The sequence below is a fragment of the Phycodurus eques genome, chromosome 20 (assembly GCF_024500275.1).
Source record: "Phycodurus eques isolate BA_2022a chromosome 20, UOR_Pequ_1.1, whole genome shotgun sequence".
Taxonomy (NCBI): Eukaryota; Metazoa; Chordata; class Actinopteri; order Syngnathiformes; family Syngnathidae; genus Phycodurus; species Phycodurus eques.
This window is the reverse complement of record NC_084544.1, coordinates 10896460-10921071: the sequence shown is the minus strand read 5'-3', so window position 1 is coordinate 10921071 and position 24612 is coordinate 10896460. Positions and strand designations below refer to the sequence as shown.

The 24612-nt window shown below is 40.8% G+C and overlaps 2 protein-coding genes across 5 annotated transcripts in view; one reads left to right on the top strand and one right to left on the bottom strand.

The window, feature by feature from the left end:
• Positions 1 to 248: 248 nt before the first annotated feature.
• si:dkeyp-92c9.2 (uncharacterized protein LOC571482 homolog) lies at positions 249 to 9558 on the top strand. The gene is made up of 2 exons (XM_061665359.1): positions 249 to 632; positions 3171 to 9558. The coding sequence occupies exon 2, from the start codon at positions 3250 to 3252 to the stop codon at positions 4240 to 4242; it is 993 nt and encodes a 330-aa protein (XP_061521343.1). The 5' UTR covers positions 249 to 632; positions 3171 to 3249; the 3' UTR covers positions 4243 to 9558.
• An 8388-nt stretch (positions 9559 to 17946) lies between these two features.
• Positions 17947 to 24612, bottom strand: part of myo1g (myosin IG) — a 30431-nt gene continuing 23765 nt past the window's right edge. For 3 of the 4 annotated variants that reach the window (XM_061665683.1, XM_061665682.1, XM_061665681.1), the window contains one exon: positions 17947 to 18453. In XM_061665683.1, coding sequence (XP_061521667.1) covers positions 18291 to 18453 — 163 coding nt within the window. In that variant the 3' untranslated portion in view covers positions 17947 to 18290. Of the gene's footprint in view, positions 18454 to 24309; positions 24468 to 24612 lie in introns of all 4 variants that reach the window. The other variant, XR_009767324.1, reaches the window with a different exon arrangement.

The window sequence follows — 24612 nt, the reverse complement described above, 5'->3', positions numbered from 1 at the left end:
GATGTTTTTTTTTATCATGGCAGTGGTGGTTTTAAGAAGGGAATGAAAGTCTGGTAAATCCCTCCTCAAGACTGTTTGCAAATGGACGGGCCGCCACAGGCAAACGCCGAATTAGGGTCAATGTTCGGGTTCGACCGTGCTTGCGCTGCAGCTGACTTCAAATCTGTGGCAGGAGTAGGGGCGGGGCTACGAGCCGCCGTGTCCTCCCACTGGCTGCAAGAAGCCGAATAACATCCCGGAGAGCTCGCGCACGAGGTCCGTGTGCCGGGAGCGGGACTGGGACCCTCACCGCTCCGTTTGGAAGACTCGGGGTGAGGACGTCGATGAGGAAGCGAGACTCGGATCTTCGCTCAACGGATGGGCACTAAATGAAAGTGTGGAGGTTCGCATCTTCAAACATGGAGACGAGACATTTCATAGCAATATTTCCACGCGCGCCTCGAGTTTGGCTCTAAAGGTGCAGAGGAGGAGGATGACAAGCGCATCCCGTCCGCATGGCCAAAGCTTCTGCAAGAGTGACTTTTTTTGTCCGTTGTGTGCTGGAGAAAAAAAAAAGTCTTCTTTGCCGATCGGTGCATTTGCATCTGTGAGGACTGCGACGCAACTGGCTTTGTATAGTCTGCTTCGCTCAGGTGAGCATCTTTCAAGAGGACTGGATGTTGCTTGAGTATTGTAACCGCAGATGTTTGGGCTGTAATCGAAAAAGTGTGCTAACTTCTTATATGATACACTTTTTGTTCAAATTGGAGGCATTCTATTCATCCATTCATCAAAGCAGACAGACGTACAGTATACAGTGGGTACACGGGAAAGTATTTGGACCCACTTACATTTTTCACTTTTTGTTATATTGCAGCCATTTCATAAAATCATTCAAGTTTATTTGTCCCCCTCATTAATGTACACACAGCATCCCATATTGACTGAAGAAAGGGAATTGTTGACATTTTTGCAGATTTATTCAAAAAGAAAAACTGAAATATCACACAGCCATAAGCATTCAGACCCTTTGCTCCGTATTTAGCAGAAGCCCCTTGTGAGCTCACCCAGCCGAGAGTCTTTTTGGGAATGATGCAACAAGTTTTTCACTCCTGGATTTGGGGAGACTCTGCCATTGCTCCTTGCAGGTCCTCTCCAGTTCTGTCAGGTTGGATGGTGAATGTTGGTGGATGGCGATTTTCAGCTCTCTCAAGAGATGCTCAATTGGGTTTAAGTCAGGGCTCTGGCTGCCCCATACAAAACAGTCACTAAGTTGTTCTGAGGCAAGTCCTTTGTTATTTTAGCTGAGTGCTTAGGGTCATTGTCTTTTTTTAAGGTGAACCTTCGGCCCAGTCTGAGGTCCTGAGCACTCTGGAGAAGGTTTTCATTCAGGATATCCCCAGTTTGGCCGGACGGCCAGCTCTAGGAAGGGTTCTGATCGTCCCAAACGTCTTCCATTTCAGGATTATGGAGGCCACTGTGCTCTTAGGAACCTTAAGTGCAGCAGACATTTTTTTTTAACCTTGGCCACATCTGTGCCTTGCCACAATTCTGTCTCTGAGCTCTTCGGGCAGTTCCTTTGACCTCATGATTCTCATTTGCTCTGACTTGCACTGTGAGCTGTAAGGTTTTATATAGACATGGGTGTGGCTTTCCTAATCAAGTCCAATCAGTATTATCAAACACAGCTGGAATCCAATGAAAGTGTAGAACCATCTTAAGGATGGTCAGAAGAAATGGACAGCACCCAAGTTAAATATATGAGTGTCAGAGCAAAGGGTCTGAATACTTATGGCTGTGTGATATTTCAATTTTTATTTTTTTATAAATCTGCACAAATTTCAGATTTTTTTTCTGTCAATATGGGAGCTGTGTGTACATTAATGAGGAAAAAAAACAAACTTAAATGATTTTAGAAAATGGCTGCAATGTAACAAAGAGTGAAAGATTTAAGGGGGTCTGAATACTTTCCGTACCCACTGTACGTACTGTATACTGTATATAGACTAATCCTTTAGTTATGAGCCACTATCTTGCAAAACAATAGTCGTATGCCCATTGTTTGCCAAGAGGTATGTCAGAATAATACTATGGTATAATACATTATTACATAGACTTCCTCTACTACACTAAAATAGAGTAGCACTAGCCTACTATACTGTATACCTATATTGTACTGTACGATACAATAAACCATAACTATAGACGTTACTAATGCCTGACTCTCCATACCCTTAATCGTGTCACAATACCAAAAATATACAGTGCCTGCAGTAGACCCTAAACAATAACACCAACAGTATATTATATAATTAAACAAGACTTGATATAACTATATACTATTGTTGTTGTGACTTTCGTGTATGTACCTACCACACCTTCCCTTTAACTGTGGACCTATTTTAAGCAAAAAATAGAGAGAGAGAGAGAGAGAGAGAGAGAGAGAGAGAGAGAGAGAGAGAGAGAGAGAGAGAGAGAGAGAGAGAGAGAGAGAGACTTTTATATGATAGGTACAAACATTTAGTTGTGTTGAAATTGAAATCTCCCCTCTGAATGGATGGATGTGGATGGCCATTTGAATAAATATCCTAGATCAACTGTGGGAATGAATCAATTAGTTAAAATATGAATAATGGGGGAGAGTATCTCAGGATTTTCAGAACCGGTTTGGATTCCAGTGTTTGTTTGAGCAGATTAGTGCAGTTTAATGGAGCTACAGCAGACATGTTTGTGGACGTTTGTAGCTCCGGTTTCCACAGATGACAACGCGGTTGCTTCTTCAGACAGCAAGCAGACTCGTTGCGACTGAATCAACAGCGGCTCCATTCGTGCACTCTAATGGCTTCTGGACACTGTTAATCACCAATAAATCCCACTCAATCTCCCAAATTCTTAACAATCAACTGATGGCTCAAAAATGATTACGCCTGTCATTAGTTATCAAATAATTCAATACAACACAATACTCAACATCCAAAGATTTTGTCTGTGGCTCTTCAACATCTTTTGAGATGGATGATAAGTGCTGAAATCCACTGTGTTTAATTTTCTGGATGTAAAATGACAGCTTCCCTCTGAGTACCTTAAAAGCACCAATCATGTTCTGTGCAGCCAGTGGTAGCCGAAACTGTGCGAGCAGCACGAGCACATCTTCATTTGATGTTTTGTTTTGTTTTTTTCTTGAGTTGCAGATTGTTTCAAGTCATTTGCTTGAAGACGAGTGAGAGAGAGTTTGGTCATCAGTGTCAACATCATCATCTCTGGTGCATCATGGGTACTGTACTATCTCTGTCCCCCGGCTCACGCAAGTCAGGCTACTATGACAACCGTCCCGGTTCGTTAAGCCACTACCCGAGCCTGAGCAGCCGTTCTCTCAACAGTCAGAAAGACCGCGGGTTGAAGAGAGGCCAGTCCATCTTCCTCCCGGTGCTCACGTGGAAACGACTCGTGGCCTCTACCAAGAAGAAGGGGAACCCCAAGAAAGGCTCCAATGGTCTGGTTGGCCTCGTTGACCCTCTCAACAACAACAACAACATAAACCTTTACCAACGGGATCCTGTGCTGCACCTCAATTATCAGAATGTGAGGAAGTCTCTGTCGTGTGCCAACTTGACCAGCTACGAGGTCCCGGCAGGACTTGGCCCGGGCCTCGGCTATGGCTTGGGACTGGGTCAGGGCCACGGATATGGCTGCATGAAACCCCAGCAGCTTTCTTCTGTGAAAAAAGTTCCCCAAGGTACAGTGACCACGTCTCCCAAACGCGTCATCGTTCAAGCTTCCACTAGCGAGCTGCTTCGCTGCTTGGGGGAGTTCCTGTGCTGCCGCTGCTACCGCCTGAAGCATCTGTCTCCGTCTGACCCCGTTCTCTGGCTGAGAGCCGTGGATCGCTCACTTCTGCTCCAGGGCTGGCAAGACCAGGCCTTCGTCACGCCAGCCAACGTGGTCTTCGTCTACATGCTGTGTCGAGAAGTCGTGGACGGCGACCTTGTGGCGTCGGAGCACGAGCTTCAAGCCATCCTGCTCACCTGCCTCTACCTGTCCTACTCGTACATGGGCAATGAAATATCCTATCCACTGAAGCCCTTCCTGGTTGAGGCGGGTAAAGAGGCGTTCTGGGACCGATGCCTCGCCATCATCAACGCCACAAGCTCCAAAATGCTGCGAATCAACGCAGACCCTCACTTTTTCACACAAGTGTTTGCAGAACTCAAAAGCGAAGGGGGCTGTGTTCCACAAGATTACAGTCGGCTTCTCGATCGGTGAGAGGAGTTTCAAAAGCACTTTCTTGTTTATTTGATGCTCATGCCTACAGACACAAACATTCTCCTCCATCTGCTGCTGCAGAAACAGCCATATGTATTTATTTAAGTATTTCCTCTCTTTATGTCGGTTGCCAATTCATGGCGAGAAATCGGAGATTTGAATTGAAGTATTCACCATCAAATTGTTGAGACTAGGGACTAAATAGAACATTGGGTTCCTCTAAGGCTGAATAATCATGACCTAATTATACATCCTCAAATAAACTCATCTCTGAAAATGTACAGTGAAACCCCAAATATTCGTGGTTCGGTATTCGCAAATTCACCCATTCACAGATTTTGTGCTCAGGCCTCTGTAGTAAAAGTATTACTGTATCACAATCGTGTAGTAACGATCTATGTTGAAAGGCGTTTAGAAGTTTCATTTGGACAAAAATAGTGCTTTGCCCAAATCTTGTGTCATCTTGGTGTCAAGGAACTATGTGGAAGTGAGTCGAGGACATTCATTTAGACAAAATAGTGCTTTGTTGCCTTCTTGTGGCCTCTAAAGGCAATGATAAACCTTTTAAAGGGCCGTCAATTATTTGCTTTTGGCAGCAGGGCTCGGTCCCTATCCTCCTTAATAGCGGGGGTTCACTGCATGCAATATTCAAGAAATTATTTTGATGCAATGTAAACAGAATTTAAAAAAAAAAAATCCACAATTCATCCAGATTCTTCTTCATCACCCCATGCCCTTTCTGTTTTTGCTTCATCATTGTAACAAAGAACGTCACGCAAACAACCTCCTAAGGGTGGGTCATGAGTGAGTCCCATTTGTGTTGTTTACCGAGAAAATCTGCTTGAGTTTACTTGAATTCAGGAGCCATTTGCTCCACCTGTCCCTACAAACCTTGCACAGCATGTGTCGGGTTCCAGTTGTCTCAGCTGCCTCTCGGGATCAGCGCAACCAGGCATCCCTCCGCATCCTCACGCATCTCTTTGAATGCTCAGACCGGAGGACGCCGTTCTCCCTGAGCACCGTCATGGAGTTCCCGTGGTCATAACCGCAACATCCAAGCAGATTGGATTGACATTTTCATCAGAGACGGAATAATAAAATGCGACACAGACAGTTTAATCTGCCGAAATTGGATATTCCGGGACAATGCAGAGCGATATTGCGACTGGCGCTGAGAATGGACCCAGACTGATGGGAACAGCTGCGTGTCAGTACCATGCGAGTCCTGCTGCTTTGTGTGTTCAGGCTTTTGCGGGTCACCTGGCCTGAGGGGACAGTTGCCTATTTTTACTCGAATCAAATTTACCAGTGGTCTTGTCAGTGTTCTCAGAGTGGTAGTAGTTTCATAGCCTAATTTGTGTGGACGCATGTGAGCGGAAGCGTGACCGAGTTGCGTTGTGGTCAGCCGCCGGGGTCGTCAGATGTTTAGCGCATCCTGTGTTTCCCTGCTTCTTGTTGACAGCCCGGGTATTAATTAGATTAGCAGATTACGCCTACCCCGCCCACGTCCCTCAAGACCTCTGCCCCTTCTCGTCCACTCAATCAAACCCCTGCGGAGTCCGGCAGCTAATCCAAGCCACGCTGGACGGCAAGCATTTAAATGCCTCGTCATGTGCTCTTTATTCGGAAAAAAAAGTGTGACACACGCGTGCTGGTAGCGGTCCAGCAGGAGTCCGAATTTGGATCAGCGTCGAATGAGTATGCTGAACATTCTCATCTGCCATCCACACCGAGTTCATTCGTCTCATGTTAATTTATTCCCGGGGATGAACCGCTGGCACTTGTGCTCTACTGACTCTAATCCCAAAAGTGCATATCAAACACGCCTGCGTGTATGCGCCTTATTAGTTTTATATGTTGTTTTAGCAATGGTATAATGACCATGTATGGATAGAATGTCAACTTTTAACACAAGTGGGGGGGGGGAAAAAACTTCAAATTAATTTTTTTAATTAATCTTCATCCATGTAAGGCAATTGAGAAGCAAAATAAAAGCAAGGAAAAATACTGTACAAACAGTACAATGTGATTTAGTATTTACATAATACATTACAATACATCATAGCGTATGGTGAATACGAGAAACAACTTTTGATACATACAATTTCAATGAACACAATGACAGATAATTGCGAACAAAGACCTTTCTTTCCTTCTGACGCACGCGATGATTCTCCAATGTGTCAACCCGTCGCAATGTAGCGCCAACGACTGGCGAGGAGGATTTACTCTGTGTCAGATTTGGGGTTTTTTTGGCCTTTAGTGTCGGCGGCTGGTATCTGCAGCCTTCACGAGTACCCGATATCTTGAAATGAGGCCGGTATTGGCTCGATACCGATACCTGGTATCGGTACTCGTACTACTCGCCCATCCTGATTAAAATGAGTGTTATAAAGGTAATGAAAACACCGAAGCTAGTGGTGACCCACAATTTTTGCAATACTGTATTTCACTCACTGACATTGCTGTGCTGCTATCCTCTCCCCCAAAGTCATATGACAAGATATAAAATTTGACCTTAACACACATAAACAAACACTGTGGCGCACATCCATTCAGTGGGTAATCCAGCACTAATCCTCCCGCCCAATCAGATGAAGAGGGAGCGAGGGATGACGAGATGAGGGGGGAAATACAGTTCGGAATCCACTGAGATTTTTATGTTACACTGGCGCTGCAGTTTTTGACCCCCGGCTCAGCCTTCAAATCCTCCTCTAACAAAGTGAAGGCCACATAGTCCCAAAGCTGCCTATTCCCAGCCCTGTTGGAGTCAAGCCTGTCTGCCTCGGCGCACGCTTGAGGGGGCTCGCATGAGTCACACCAGTCAACTAGAGACGAGTGACAGTGTGATTCACGAGCAGAAAGAGAGGCTCCTTTTCTTGGCCTTCAAATGGCAGCCATTTGGGGCTTGTTGTTGCCTCTGCACCCCCTCGCTCGCACATCTTTGACAAGGACACTTGTGTCTCGCCTGACTCGCCACCCCCCCCGCCACCACTCTCTGCCCCATCCCCGCTTGCACACACACTCAGCTGTTCATTAGATTTGACACCCCAACGCCGCCAGCCATTGTCAGGACAAGGAAGGGCAGAATTGCTGGCATGAGGTCTCTCATATTTGTTTTTATTTAATGAGACTGTGGGCCGAAGATAAAGGTTACATCCGCAGTTTTTAATAAAATCAGAGGATGACATTCAGAGTGCTCAAATCATGATATTTCCTTGTGACTTGTTTAAAGATCATAATTACCTTCACGAGCTTCTTCTCGGAGCAGGATGTGACCATTTAGTGAACCTTTCTACCATCCTTGATTGGAGGCAGACAAAAAGGAACCACTTAAGTCTAAATGAACAATTTATCAAACGTGACACAATGTTTGAACAAAATGGCAACTGTCCCCTCTTCATAGTACCTCTGTCCAATCAGTACCGGAGCTGGATCCCGTAGCTGCTCCTCCAATCGTTCCTCGGAGCGGAGCTGCCTCCAAGCCAATTAACTGGCATCTCAGCTGGAGCTCCAATTCACTTCATCCAATCAAAGCCCTCCTTTGAGATCTACTATCTATCTGGGAAACGACAACACGATGCCTGTGCTATCTCTGTGCATCATGAGGACTTCATGGTTGTTTGGACTTATCTTGCTAGTCAAATTCATAAACCCCAAAAAGTTTAATAAGGAAGATTATACAGAGCACATACATTTAAGACCAAAATGGTTCATACCCTGGCCATATTTAGTGGCAAAGTGGATAGAGTTAGCCCAATGACAAAAGAAAGTGGTTATATAATACAGTATGTAGTATAAGACTTTAAGTTTGGTTGGAGATATTAATGAAAAGTACATGGCATTGTCATATATATATATATATATATAAATATATATATATATATATATATATATTTTTTTTTTTTTAAATCTTGAATAACTTTGGACTTGGATTTGGGGGAAGGGCAGAATTTAGTAATACAAAAAGGTAATATTTTATCTTCTATCTTTTATCTTTCGCCACTTTCTTGTGTCATTTCCCATGAAAAAAAAACATTTTAACAAATTAAACAAATACATTCTTAAATCGTAACTCAAATAGTGACGGTATGAATAATAATTAGTTTGAAGACCATTTCTAATTGACAAAATATTTTTGAAACTATACAAATTATAACTGTTTTCACTTCAGCTGAACACGTTACAGTCAACTCAATTTAAACATCAGTGTGGTGTCAAAAACAATTATTTTGGGTCTTTTTTGTAATTTGTTGATTATAAAGAAAATGTATAATAGTGTTAAGTTGCCACAGCTCTGTGAGTTGTGTTAAATTATTGGAGGATGCTGCTGCAGGTTAGCATGATCGCCTTAATATGGTGACTGATGTAAATATGGTGGTGTGTTCCAAAAAATACAATAAAAATGAGAAAAAAATAGGATTACGTAATAGTTTTGTTTTTTCGTAGAACGCATGCTGGTTGGTAGTTTAGAAATGTATGGTGTTTTTTGTTTTTTTACCTGCTCGTGGTCTGCTTTTTATACATAATGAATTATTGTTTTATTCATATTTGTTGGTCATTTAACAAAAAAACAAAAAAAAGTTTTTAATAAGCATGTTGTCAACATCCATTGTGACTTTTAACTGTCATCATGACTGTTGATGCTTAGAAACACTGGAAACAAAAGATTTTAAACATATTTGTTCCAGCTCTTGAAATAGAAAACCATGTAATTTGTCTGGCGAAATGATATTATTTTAAAAATCTCACATGAATTGAAATTCAAATGATGATCACTTGGGGGGGGTTCAAAGGGTTTATTATTATGTTTTATCTGGTAAACCTCACTGGCCCCTTTTAAGTCGCACATTGCTATCAAATTGATCAAGTTAGTGGCTATCAATGGCTTTTCCCATCAATGCAGCAGATGGTGACACAAAGTTGGCCATTGTACTTGTGGTGTTTGTCTCAGGCAGCTCCGGGCAGCCTGCGTACACACAGATTATTTCACGATTTCGTTTACGGCAGCACGCGGGGCGACAGTGCGCAGATGTGAGACAAAGACAAATATATAAATATAACATAACTGTCAAGTTGCAGTCTTTACTTCCAGCTGAGTCGTTCTGGGTTCCCATGGTTACGTTGCTCAGTAACAACCTACTAAAAAACAGAAGCACATTAACTTGAATGAGCTTTCATAAAATCACAAAAAGTGTGTCACTTTAATAACAAAAAGAAAATTTGAAGACAAAAACATGCATTTAACTATTTCTTTGGGGGTTTTTTTCATGATGGTGGTGACAATGTTTACTATGTGGATTATTGAATAAAGTATGGAGCTGAACTACAACTCGAGTGTCAATGAATTTCATTGTTTGAACACAACTGAACTAAAACCGTGCGATTGCCTGGCAACCAGTTCGGGGTGTACCAGCGAGCCCGCGACCCCTGTGAGGAGAAGCGGCTCAGGAAACGGTTGGATGGATGGATGAACTAAAACTGCCCCTGTCCAGCCAATTTAAGGTTGCTAGTGGAGTCATGTGGGACATAAAATACTTTAGCTTGAAGCACCACTTCACAATGGCCCGGGGTGCAGATGGCTTTTTAGCTTCCTATGAGCAGGGCTGTGCTCCATCTGAGCCTGTCTATGCAATCAATCATCCCCCATGCTGCAGGTGGAAGTGTGGCCTGCTGCGACCGTGCCACGGAAGTGTGTGCAGCTTCGAAGCATGAGGGAACCCTGCAGAGCTCAGTGGCAATTTTTCTGACATTAAAAAGGAGACACCAGCGAAGCACTATGGTTTTATGTGCCCGTTTAGTACTATAGTGGTCAGCGGGGTGCCTGCAACACTGTCCACTTACAAGTACTATCTTCAAATTTCACATTTAACTATATTCAGTTGTGCTTCAACAGTGCTCTTGTCCTTCATACCAGTATAAAATGCTTTGAGAAACCACTTCAAATTCTGTGGATTCATTGTTAAGCACGTGTGTCACAAAGTCCAGAGGTTTGGCGTTCGAGGCTTGACTCAGGTCCTTCTGTGTGGAGTTGACACGTTCTCCTCATGCTTTTGTGTTTTTTTTTTTTTTTCTTTGTTTCATGTAGCCTACTTTTGCTTTCTCCAACCTTCCAAAAACCTGCATGGTAGGTTAATTGAGGATTTTAAATTATCCAGTTGGTGTGAATGTGAGTGTAAATGGTTATTTATCTACAGTATACGTGCCTTGCGATTGGCATAGCCTCTCGTAAATAGAGACTACAATAGTTTCTTAGCCAGATTATTTAACTCCGGTTAGCAACAAAAGTTAGGAAAGAAAGAATTGGACAGTTCTATACTTCAAATCAAGGATAAAAATATATAACGGTGGCGTGCGTCATATACGCAGAAGACTGCATGGCTGAGCTTAGAAAATCCCCACTTACATCACGTCACTGTTCTCACCGAGTCATCAGGTAAATTGATCACCTCTCTTATATTTGGAATTGACTGTACAGTACATTTAAAAAAAATCCAACTTCAAACTGGTAACATTTCATGTAAGGCTGTGCGCTGGTGGCCGACCGAGGTGCCAGGCGAGGCGGGGGCACGGGCGGGTCTGAAATGAAGCTACATTCAAAAACTGCATATTTGCCCTTTATGTAACAATACGTTGTAATAATTTCACCTTACAATGACAGCCCCAAAATATTTGGAAAGGGATTTACTGTCATAGATGAAAGAGCACTGAACTGGAAACAAATACACCTACTGTCCACATATTCAATTACGCCGTAATAGGTTCACTAACAGGAGATAGAGGACCCTTAGAACCTTTATGGGTCAGCAGTTGAACAATTCAAAGTGTGTATCCTGTATGTGTGGCGTCTGCATTGTACCTTGAACAATAATATAAATGAAAAAGTCCCCAGCGCTGCCCCTGGTTGACCCTAAATCGAATGATTTCAGTCAAAATGGCTTACACAGCAAAGCACAATGGATCTGGCAGTTGTGTCTTGGTATTGGGAAATTATTGTTCAAATGACATTAATAATAGATTTGCAGTGCTAGACATGCTGAGCGGGCAGCAAGGGAGAATCCATTTGGCTCTGGATGGACATGAGGTCAGTAGTCGAGGCAGGGCCGACCCACTCAGAGGGCAGACCCGTGAGGCGAGGCCAGAATGCTTTGATAAAAAATAAAATAAAGGAGAGACCAGATGTAGAGCTTTGCTGCAGATGGCTGCCACCCTATTTGACTTGAGTCCATCTTTTTTGTATCCTTGAAGGGCACAAATCACACGCCACTGCCTCCTCATGTCAGAACTGTCGGTGCTTCTGTTCTGTGGTTGCTTTTGGAGGCCTCGCTTGCTCTTCACTGACTTTTACGAGCCCGCGGGGATCACGCATGTTGCAAACACCCTCTTACAGTGCTTACTAGAAAAGGATTTTAGTTCCCAAGTCCTCTAGATGCGGTAGCCAGATGAATCATTTTATGTCGTCCATGCTTGTTATGTCTAACCATTTGAATTCATCAACCTTTTCTGATGTAAAAAACTTTATTTTATTTTTTTTTTTGTTCATTGAACCATTTCCACTAATTCAAACTTCAAACATATACTCATTGGTCACCGTGGTTGTAGACAACCACACTTAATCCTAGTGGGCATCTGGTGGACAGTCATTTGAATGAGTTTGAATTTGAGGAAAATTTCATTAGTTCTTTAAAATTGAATAGAAAGTTATTGTTTTCTTTCAGTTATTAAGTTATTGTTGTTTTTTTTTTTTTTTTTTTCATTTTGGCATAATATTGAGCTGTCAAACAGACCACTATGAACTCAATGTATTACCTGGGATCACCACTGTGGATTACGGTAATATTCAGTTTAAAAAAAAAAAAAAAACACTGGCCGAGCTGTTTTAATGTAGATATTTGACACATGCAAAATAAATGAGTGAGACGCTAAGAACAGGGGAAAAGCGCAATAATCTAATTTCATGAGATGTGTGACTATGCGATTAAATATCAAATAATTTAAATTGCGGAAAACAATTATATAGAGATTGAATTTAAATACAAAATTTCAATAAGGTTATTGGCTTAAAATAAAGTAATATATATACAATGTGTTTACAAATCCCTCATCATGACACCATAAGCTTTTACCATTTGGAACTTGCAAGGGGAGGCTTATATTGAGGTACTAACATTTGTAACCAGCACCCATACTAAAACTATTGACTGGAAGTTGCACAAGTATAAAAACACACGTATGTTTACAATTTGCTGCATTAGGGCCCATTGTTTCACAGCTAATACGAATCCACAACAAGAACATTATCATCCACATTTGTCACCAGATAGCAACACTAATTTAGGGAACAAGAGGCCTCAGTGAAGAAGCTACATGCCAATTAGCCAACAACTCTGGACTAAACCCCCTTTTTGATCATTTAATTAGTAAAGGGCAACCTGGCATCATTACAGCGAACATGAAGTTAATAAAACTAATTGTAGTGGGTGAAAGAACATTAGGAGAACAACATCATGGTAATAAATATCATCATGTGCTTTGAGATCAGCAGATTACAGTTTGAAGAAAGATGCTTTTTGAAATATGAATATTGTGACGTGAATTGCAATTTTACGCATGCAGCAGGAATGAATCTAAAAATTCAATATTTGAACTCAAAAAACAAAAAAACAAACAAAAACAGCTCATAAATCATGATGTAGGGTCCTACGTGGAGATGACTGGGTTAATTAGTTGAACCAGCTGGTCATGAAACCACCTTTCCTAATTCCTCAATTCATTATAAAATATGCATTTAAATAATCAAGGTAGAACCCTGCGGTATCGCAAATATGTCCAGATTAGTAAGCATCCAGCCTGGTGGCATGTTAGTTTAGAGGGAGCCAAGCAATCTGCCCCTCATGTTACTGTAATCTCCAACATGTGACCTCCCCTCTGGTCTGATCATGGAGAAATGCTGGAAAAACCTGCTGGGCTCACCAGAGCAGTGGTGGGTCTGCCCTGAGAGGATTTAGGGGCAAAAACACAGCTCTAGGACACATATTATGCTAAATCCTCTCCAACTCATTACAAAATCCTAGCTGCGCGGCTGGTAATCCCTAAAGAGAGGCAGACCAGGTGCCAGCCTCTCTGTAATGGAATTGCATGGCGCTTTAAGTGATTGCATCAACAATCAGCCAGGCCTGATCAATTAGATTAGAGCTAGACGACTCATATTTGTACAAAGTGAATAGACAAAGAAACATATCCTTTCATCCATTTTCTATACCACTTGTCTTCATTAGGGTCACGCGTAACTAGAGCCTCGTCCATCTGATTTTGGGTGAGAGGGTGCACCCAGGCAAACTTCACCCAGATAATGAAACATCATATTCCAAGGGCCTGATTTACTAAAATCCCAGAGATTGGGCCCTAAATGACGTTTTCACTCCAACAGATTTCGATTTTTCTGGGGGGTTGGCGCGTTGCACGTGAATTATTAACATTGTGGTTTTTTTTTTACTAAGATCCCAGATAGCTAAATTGCGTAATTGCGTATGCTGCGGTCAACAGTGTAAAACTGGTGGCCATATTTAAAAAAAAAAAAAAATTTGGGAGAGCACCGCAAGCACAAAATGAAGTCTGAAGTGATGGAATTGGAAGTGGAAGTGGAAGACAAACAAACCGATTACTGAGTGGCAGGAAAGACTATCGCTCTGACAATTTTGTCAAAGTCAGCAAACGCCTAAAAGCCATGTTTTGTTTGATTTAACTCATCCGGATTTCTCATTCTGCTTAACGTTGTGTTCAAAACTTAGGACCGAAAGTCCAGAAAACTGCTCTGGGAAATGCCAGCACCAGTCAATTGTCACAGTGTGCTGAAATGATCCAGACATGAGGAAATGCAGAGTTGAGTGATATGGCATGACTCCTTCTTGTGACTGGCTACAAGTCAGTTCTCAAAGGTCCCGTATTTTGCCTATTTAGACCTCCATACAGTGACTCTCTAACATGGACTTAGTATAAAAGTGTCAATTTCATTTAAAAAAAAAAAACCTTGCACCCTGCACAGATTCTCATACGAATGTCCAGAAAATGCCCCTCTGACAGCTACTTCTGTTTGACCCACTTTTGTATCTGCTTTGCCCATATGTGGCCTAGACCGCCCCCTTTGCTCTGATTGGATGCTTCTGTGTAAAAGACCCACTTGTGAGAGCGCGCTGCATCGAGAGCGGAAAGGTAAGGCGGGGATTTTCACTAGTGATGTAGATAAGCTCGAGAAATTCAAATGACCTGATTTCAGGCCTCTCGGCAGAAAAACGTTTGGAACACAGGAATGTGTGGATGGTTTTCATTCATATTTTACTGAGGCACTATAGAGACAATACTACATCCCAAATACTAGAAAAAGTTGGTTTTGCAAAATATGTCACCTTTAACCCTTTGGTTCATAGCACCACACTGTTATTAAATCACACACCGCGGTTAAATCATCCAGAAGCTCCAAAAGTGCATAGCTGAATAGACGATATGTCGTGATGAATTTTCTTTCTGGCATTTTAAAAATGTTCATACCAGTGGGAAAGATCTGTTCTCGCCGTCACCTGCGCCTCCTCGTCATGGTTACGCACAGCAGTGCCTTTCAGATGCACTATTTAAAGATGCAAACTCAGCCATCGCAATTCATCTCAGGTTTGGTAAATCAAATTGCGCATGCTAAATGAAATGCGCAAAATGACCTGCGTGGCAATTTTAAGCGTTTGGCCATCTTGAATGTTTGCATTTGTTCGTTTGCGAGAGATTTTCAAGATGAACTCAAAAATGTACTAATTTCCTGTTTTCCATAGTTTGTTAACATTCCAACATAGGAGATACACAAACGTTGAATAGAGGACAATAATAATAACAATAACACAAGCTTCTATAAACAGTCGTTGTACTATCATGCATTTATTCATTGAAATGTATAGTTATCATTTTACTACATACCCATGCTCCGACTATTCTCGCTGTTCACGTTCACGTCTGTAGTAAATTCTAAACAGTCCTGTATAGTATCTATTATTCATGTCCAGTTTCACATTTGCATCTGTATAAATAGTATTTATTATTAATGTACAGTATACACTTGCCATCCGCTGCTCGCTGCTCATTCTGCTCAGTATCATAGCCTGATGTTGTAATATGGGCATTTTTTTATTCTGGATTCTTTTTGATATTCTTATTCTGCTACACTGCAAAGACTAAAATGAATTAAATATCTCAAATCACGGCAAAATATGCTTTTTCTTTCTGAAGCTATTGCCTTTCACCAGGCAGTTTTTGTGTGAGAGCAATTTCACTTGCTTCAAGCATTTTCTTCCTTAAAAAAAGATATAACTTGTTGTTGAGATTTCATTACTAGTTATGAGTAAGTTTAGTTTAAAATAAGAAACACGCTAATTCTATAGGTGCCGGTAGTATAAATTAGATATTGGCCGATATCGGGCCGTTTGAAATCGACCGATTTTTTGCAGATTTGCTTTAAAACATGAACATATCACAAGACAGAGATAATGACATTCAAATAAACATAAAAATAGGGAAAATTTGAAATCAGCCATTTTTTTCCAATTGTTCTCTCTGTTGTAAAGTTAAACAAAGACTAAAGGCCAAACTATTGTAAAACAGTTAAATGCTTGTAATTCATATCTTTATTGTTGTAAGCGTGAAGGGACTAAAACATTTTATACATAATATCATTTTTAAATTGATCGGCCGATTAATCAATTATGGGAATTTTATCTTGCCAAATATCGGAATAGAGATTGGCCTAAAGAAAATCGATATCGGTTGGGCCTTAGTATAAATACACTAGTTTAAAGACATCAGTGTGTGTTTGAGGCTAGCTGTGCTTACTTTTTGAAATCTTGCCAAGTCAAATTTTCCTGTTCTATAGGCAGATAATTTTGCTAATATTTAGTGATATATTCCTCATTTCATTTTTTTTTTCCCCTCGATTTTTTTTTTTTTTAAAGCCCAATTTTGCATTGTGCTGTCTGCTTTACTGCTCTAAAATTGCACGTTTCCCCGTTGCAGGGCTCTTGTTCTGTTCTATATTAGTGCCTGCACTTGACTGGCATGCATAAGAACTTGAAGGCTGCTTCCATGTGCTGTTAACAAGAAGAGACATCTTAACTTCCCCTCAAGTCATTCACACATTCATACCACCCAAAAGTCGTTCAGGTCGCGTGCGCCGACAACCTCAGTCACACTGACGCGAGGACTGTTATAGACGGTCTATCAAGGTGTGAATTGATTTTAGAGTGTCTGGGAAAGGATGTCAGGAGGGTTTGGCACAATGCCGACAAGTGGTTAAGAGTCAAATTAAACCCCTTCTGGTGTTTGTAGTCATGAATATAATCCTTTTTTTTTTTTTTTTTTTTTTTTGGTATCACATTGCCAATTACGCCTCACTATCCTCAGTAAGTCACAAACACGCTCAGGCCCCGTGTACTGAAAAAAGGAGGGAAACGTTCACACCCATTCATGACAGCAGTTTTTAAATGTTTAGTATTGCTGTTATTGGTGTTAAACATAATTGATACAGTATACATTTTAAAAACATTTTTTGAAATTATAATCATAGTATGACAGCCTTTTTATTGTGAATTTGTTCTCGTATTATTTTTTTTCTCCCACTACTTCTGTTTTTAATCCATGGATGGATGGATGACGTTTTATTCGGATTTGTACTGTATTCATGTTAATCTATTTCAGTTCTATTTATATATTTTTTTCAACTCTATTGTTTTCAAAGTGTTCTATAAAGTCGGGTTGGATTCATATTAATTATGGCAAATATACCTCCAAGTCTACTACTGTAGTTTACCTAATTTAAGGGAAATAATTATGTATTTTGTATCAACAACACACATAATTATGTGTGTTGTTGTTTTTTTATGTTTGGATACAAGGGATGTGTACATTTATTACATGCATGACTGTTGACTGTTTATGAATACTATTGATTACTTTGTATTTAACATTGATTTATGGAGAAAGGGCTGAGATTAGATCCTTTCCAAATCTCTTTCAAATATATGTGAATTACAATTGATGTTGGTATTTGCAAAGAATTGTTCTTTCTCTCTTTGTGGTTACTTTGAATATTATATCAACAATTTTGTTTTCAGTATACTGCTCCTACACAGATAAATGAATAAACAATATTAGCCATTGGATTCCTCTGTGAATTCAGGACACTCGTTCATGATATGTTGAAGCAAAGAGTGCAAAAATTATGATAGACTTAGCAGTGTGAGTGGCTGGATACAAAAAGTCAATTAAAATTTGTCATTCTACTTCGGTTACTCTTGTGTGATATTGTGTCTTAGAATTTTTAGCCCATTATCTTCAAATGATAATAAGGTTTCCTGCGTCAAAACGTCTGCAACAATTCTGATCTGATCCCGAGGGACGTGACCGGAAATAACTGTTGCGTCATTTAGTCCAGTTTTGTGCAGTATGTGAGCTCGATTGCATGCGGTCAGCGGACACTTTGGATTAAAGATAAATCCAACTGTTTTTCCTCCCTTCTAAACAGCAGGACATTGTCACTGAGTGGATTGCATACAGGAAACCCCAAAACATTCCATCAGTGCATTTCAAAAACAAACTGATTTGTATATGTAATTTACAGAACGCGCTGGAAAATGTTTTTTGACTGAATGTTTTAGAACACAAGAACAATTTAAAGAAAATCTTGAATAATTTATTCTTCAAAACTTTACACTTATTTATGCGACCAAGAAAGCATTCAGAGTTCCAATGAATTGACGGTGGCCGATATCAAATCTGTGTGGTCATTCAAAAAAAGTGCATGCATCTTTGACATTTTTCTATTTTTTTCACGGAAAACTTGGCATGAATGACTTTTCAATGCAAAGTCCAGCATGTTGACCGTGTGCTATCGTACAACCACATCTGTTTTTGTTTATACTTGAACCCTGGTTCAACTGTAGAAGGACTGCAAAGGGTATCCGAGTCAAGAGGTGATACCGGTTCGGGTCGGTTGACTGGATGAACTGACTGGCTCAATTGGCCGGGAGCAGTAGAACGAAACCATCTTTGCTCTTCTTGAAATCAGCGTTTGTTTGGCCCTCCTTGGTTTCCACGGTGACTGTCTTTGGTTTGCCGCGCATGTGCAGCTGGATGGCTGACGGGCACACCTTCACAGATAGCGGTGTTTTTCTTACACTGGAAGACAAAAGGATAGAAACATGGCTTTAAACCGAAATATACCGTTACGCTCGTCAGTCTCCTGATCTCATGAGAATGAAACATCTGTCAGTAAGATGCAAGGCACAGTACAAGAACTTTGAGAAGTACTATAATAAACATTCTAGTGTGCAAGTGCATGTCCATGTACTAGTACGTTTGTCATCCTTACTAGTAGGACAATTAATTATGCTAGTTGCGACGCTAGTTCCACTACTGTATGACATTTCTGTACACTAGTAGAACAACTACTAGTAGGATACTGAATATTTACTGTATATGTCAAGATTATTGACTGTTTGACTCATAGTTTTTTTCAAAAATTATACAAGAGCTTCCTCTTGCACAGTATAATTAAAATTAAAAGCTTGTACGGTAGGTTGTTTCAATAAAGGCAATTGGAGGAAATGGTCAAACTATGTTAATGCCTCATGAAATAAAACGCAAAATCTTTTGTCGTGTATATAATAGTGTGGCCAGTAAGTAGATTAGTAAAATGCACAGCCTGGCGTGTTATTTTAGGACCATCTAACATTTCACTGCATTGATCTATCGCCAACATTCTATATTCTACTTATCAAACAGCTGGCCTTGTGCTGGCACTGTCAGCTGAAGATCATCCAGGAAGCCGCCGCTTCCTTTAGGCCCCCCGGGCACAGTCCCACCCCACGTCCCCATCGCACCCACCCCTGTGGCAAACACAAGCTGCCACAACACATAACACAGCCTCAATAGCATCCCCGTACAAAAGAGTCCTCGACTGTATCCCTCAACATCCCAGTGACGGCCCGCAGGACTCGGAGTGCATCCTTGTTGTTGTTTATTTTTATTTTTTTTATTTTTTTATTTTTATAGCTCCTGTGTAATCAAATCTTCCTTTTTCCATCAGTGGGTACACTCCATTTGAACCCAAGTCCAAAACTCTCTCAAGCAGATGCCGACCAGCTATTTGGGGACACTTTTGAATGTTGCTAATGTGATTCATAAACAGGATCGGCGCATGTATCCAGGCCAGATTGGCAAGCATAGATGGAAGCGACACTTTTTAAAAAGGTAAACTATAATGGAAAGACTCATGACATAATATTTACTGATGAAATGGTTCTGGCAATGTTTGCAGCCAGTTAAGCACATCGCATTGATGCAAAGTGGCAAAATGGAAAGGGGACTTGTCACTCATATTAGAAAAAATGTTTGTTCCCCCTCCCCATATGACAATCAAACGAGATCCAATGCAAGAGCTGTATTGAAAAGATTTTACAAAGATAATCGTGCTCAGTTTTTATTGACACTGTGTTTCAAAGTTATTTATGAACCATATTATGGTGGTCGGCAGTGACTCAAATGTTCTTTGCGTAGACATGTTTCTAGCATGTACTGAAAAATAAGGGTATTTATTTTAAGATAGACTTTTTTTAAATAGGGAAAATAAATCCAATTATTTGGTAAAATAGTCAATATTTACAACACTGACCCATCTTTTGACCTTCTGCAATACATTCATGCAATACAAATAAAGTAATAACAATAATAAATTCTATAAAAAGAAACAAAAAAAAACAATAAGCATACCCAAGACTAATAGTAAACGCACGTAAATGTCTAAATAGTCCTACCATGGATACTGGCATGCTGAGACATGATGACATTTGATCGCATTTGTCAAAGCTATGTCAGGATTCACCCTCAGTCACACAAATCAGGTGTTGACTTACTTTCTATGTTCTTCTGTTTGCCCCTCAACAACCTCATGCGCAGCGCACCACCTACTGAGCCCTCTAAACCAACTGTTTACCCACGTACACACGCCCGATGACCTCAGCAGGAGTTTCCTTTTAGGATACACCGATGGTCGTCATTGATCCCTTCGGCATGACCGTGGCGACCTCGAGTGTAAGCCAAAACCCGTGTTGGGAAAAGCCCTGCAGCCTTGCCAGAGGCCGGTGCATGATGGACTGGGGAGGACTCTGTTATCATGTGCAACCCTTGACAGAACATAGAGAGCTCACTGTCCATTATTTGAACACGTCCAGGCACCATGTAGGAGTATACGTATGCCAGTTTAATATTACTTCATTACTCAGCTTTGCATGTGCGTATTTACATTTAACAATATTTTCTCTTATTTTCATTGTATAAAATAAGGGATTCAGAAATCCTTTTTAGGACTTGTCAAAAGTAGACAGTACGCAGTAATTGTGTGAATTTAGACGTCAGGATTACCATGCTACTGACATGACAACCAATAACAGCGTAAATAACGCTTCCACTAAAGGTTCCTACATGTTCATGTAATAAAACCTCACCCCATTGAGTAGTCATGTTATGCGTAATTCCTTCTTAGAAGTGCGTAAACACAAACGATGAAGTCAGACAGTTGCTTAGTGTTAACGCTGCAGTTGGTCAGTCTGACATACACATTTACACATTTAACTGTAGGTGTTGGGGTCAGTGCTGAAAAAAAAGAAGAAAAAGTGGAATTTTCATGCAACAAAATTCTATCCGTAGAAAAGACTCCTCAGCTCATGTGATGAGCTCTGGGAAGCGGTCCTGACAAAACACTCAATTGACAGCTCATCAAATTTCATTCATTCATAGCTAATGTGCCACAATGTGACTGAATTATAGTTAATGAGCATTTGAGGCAACTCTTTGGAAAATGAGCTGAGGTTTTTCCACTGACAACTTCCACCAAGTAATATCAAATGCAGTTAAAATATACCGTAAATATTATTTTCACTTAAACTGGCTCACGTTGTTGATGTTTGATCGACTTTAGCTACAGTTTCCTGATGTGTTCCGAAAGGAGTCTTTAAATAATATACATTTAATGCATAATGCATATTAATGCATTTAATGTTATTTGGTAAACAAAACATGAGTGTTAGGTTAAATGAAGTCTAAATTCTCTGTAGTTGTCTATGTGTGCCCTGTGATTGGCTGGAGAATAGTCCAGAGTGGACCCTGCCTCTCGCCCAAAGACATCAAGGATAGGCTCCAATTTACTCGCGATTGTAATGAGAACAAGTGCTATAGATAACGGCTGGATGGATTATTGTATCATTTACTAAGCACTAATACTAATCCTTTGTTTCTCACATGACATTGACACGCCTTTTAGAGATATTGAATCAATGTCTCAGTTTAAAACCTTACTAAACCACATTTGTACCAACAATTTATTGCCTAATGCATTTTTAAATGTGGCTCTTGTATCTTGCCACAATGCATGTATTATGATAGTATTTCACTAATAATTAAATAATAATAGACACTTTTTTCATTATCGATCTGATCAATTAACTGTACATTGTTGCTGGTTTACTGGTTGACGCACCGTTTGAAATGTTTTGGAAATTCATTGATTGTCACTGTCCAATGAAAAAAGATAAATCCATCTGCTAATTGAAGAGGAACTCCCACTTCAAGCAGCATCCCAATGCAGTCGCTAATTCCAGAGTTCAGACTTGTTTGGATTGCAGCATCGGACTATTCCAGGCAGATCAATTCATACGGTTGTTTATTATATACTCATTCAGATCGTATTCATGTCCTCTTCATTATTATCTTCTGAATCATTGGCGCATTTTGAACTTTGCACGCGGACAAGGCAAGTTATAGAATAATGCACACACATTATTCACCCAAATGTCAGGGACACCATAAAAACTGGGATTTTTGTTGTTGTTTGTATATTGTTTATAGTGGTGTAGATGAGCTGCAACGGGTAGCAAGTGACTGCAAGAGACAAACTCTTTGTGTCAGGGTCTCTCAGATTAGGAAGTGCACCAAGTGGTGGTGACATTCACTCCAAACGATCCTTCCGACTGACAACATCACACAAGCACAAGACACGTGTAGAACATTCTGACAGAATGCACCGTGCTGCACGGTGTGACAGATTATAAGGGCGGGTGTCATCATTGCACCACCTTTTCCTCGACTCCATCGCTCATTTTGTCAACTTTTGCATCAGTGTTGCTGCTGCCCTCTTTCGTGCCCAAACTTTGTCTCAGTCACTGTCACCTTCTTCAGGTGTAATTGGGTCTCAGGAGGGAATCAAGCAGCAGAAAGTGTGATAAAACTGACAGAGCCAAGCAAAATGTGAGCAAGGTCAGGCCCTGAGGAGTCATAAAGAGACCGAACAAAAAGTGAATACTTGGCTTGGATTCAATTGAAAAATACAAAATGTTTTTTTTCAGTCTGCCTTTCTTTCATTGCCAATTTTTCTCTGAGCAGTTAGAAGCCCGCTTTGCAACAGACGCCTGAAATGTCTTCACCTAAATCCCCATTCTTAAATCACTTTAACCACTACTAAACCATCGCCAGGGCAACGGCAGCATTTAAAATCCACATCAGAATAGGGCACGTGGGCTAAATCATTCGAGCTACCTGACTATCTATCCTGCAGGGTAAATGTCGTCATTGCATAAATCATCAGCAATCTCACCGATTTTAATAAGCAACACTGCTGTCAGAAACAGTTGGGCTATTTCAGCCGGCGGCACCCAACCACTTGATTCTTGTCAGGGGCCATTCTGGGGGGGAAAATGAGTCATACTTTGACAACAGTGGAGCAAACTGTGATCACTGACGAATATTTTCATCATTTTGCACATGTCCTGAATCATTAACAGTACAGTATCACCAAGTGTGATGTGTTCCTTGTGGTCAAGTGCTCAAATTAAAGACGACGTCTGTGAGTCAGCTTTAGAGGACAAAAAAATGGAACGTGGGGCAGCACAGTGAAGACTGGTTAGCACGTTTGGCTCACTATTCTGAGGTTTGGGGTTTGAATCTCGGCGTTGGCATTTATGTGTGAAGTTTGCATGTTCTCACTGTGCAGGGGCGAGTTTGTTCCGTGCACTCCAGCTTCCTTCCACATGCACGTGGCAGATGTTGAAACTTTTTTTTTTTTTTTTTTTTTTTAAAGATCAATATCACCGCATTGTAGCGGAAGTTCTGTCAACAGCATCAATTGCAGGTTTAGTATCATTATCACTAGTATATTTCATGTTTATGGAAACATCATTCTAACCCGACAGCCAGTATAGCCCCTTTGCCTGATTAGAAAGATTGACATTCAAAGATGGACATTCAGGCTATTTGCAGGCCAAGTAATCTTCTTCAGTGATTTGTTTTGATCCACATTCCGTGCTCATGTGCTCACTTTCTGTGTGGGAATGTTGCCAGTTGGGTCAGCCTTTACTTGGTCAACACGTCATCATTGTGCCAGTTTGTTTGTTTGTCCTGCTTCAGTCTGAGGTCAATTTAGAGTTGGTGCATCACTTGCTGCTCAACAGGACAAAGGGGTCCTTTGAAATAGAAATAGTTTTGAGGTTAGTAGCCAAAAAGGCTTCAAGATACTCGGACAAAACGGAGTCTTGTAATGTAATGGAGTCCGAATACTGACAACATATTATTGATCAGCTATATTATTTTATATTATGTGAATCCCTAGTTATAATTTTTTGTCAACTTTGTAGTGTCGACTAAGTATTTTGTTTTTTGACATTGGAGTGGGGAAATGTTTTTCTTTAAAATAGCTGTGTCGTTGTAGACATGAGTTGTGTATGTGTGGACTATTTCATAATAATAATAATAATAATAATAATGGATTAATGGATGCAGCGCAGGTGCAAATTGTATGATTTTCTTATTTGTTCAACAGCAAAGGGCCAGCCTCACAAGCTGTTTTATTGTGTGCTGAAGCCTTTACACAGATGCTGGAACCACATGACCCAGCAGGTCAATGGGAACTGAGTAAGAAATAGGTCAGTGTCTACACACCATTTACTTCCACCTGAGTTACTAGCCGTTGCTATAGTTACTCACCATACGATCAAAACCGCATTCCCACTGATCCTCATCCAACAAATCAAAAGTTAGCAGAAGCTAGAAGTGGGATTCAGGGGCGATCTAACCGATGAGAGGGCAGAACACCAGCAGCGACTCGAGTTGGGCCAGACAGACGAACACATTGAGGACAGCCACTGAGGGAGAAAAGACAGAGGAAGGTCTGAGGAAGCTATTTCAAGACTAGGGTAGCGCCACTCACGGCCTAAAAAGTTCATTTGAAATGGCCACATTTCGCTCACGTCCGCTTTAAGTGACTGCACATGAGCTGCAGGTCGGCCA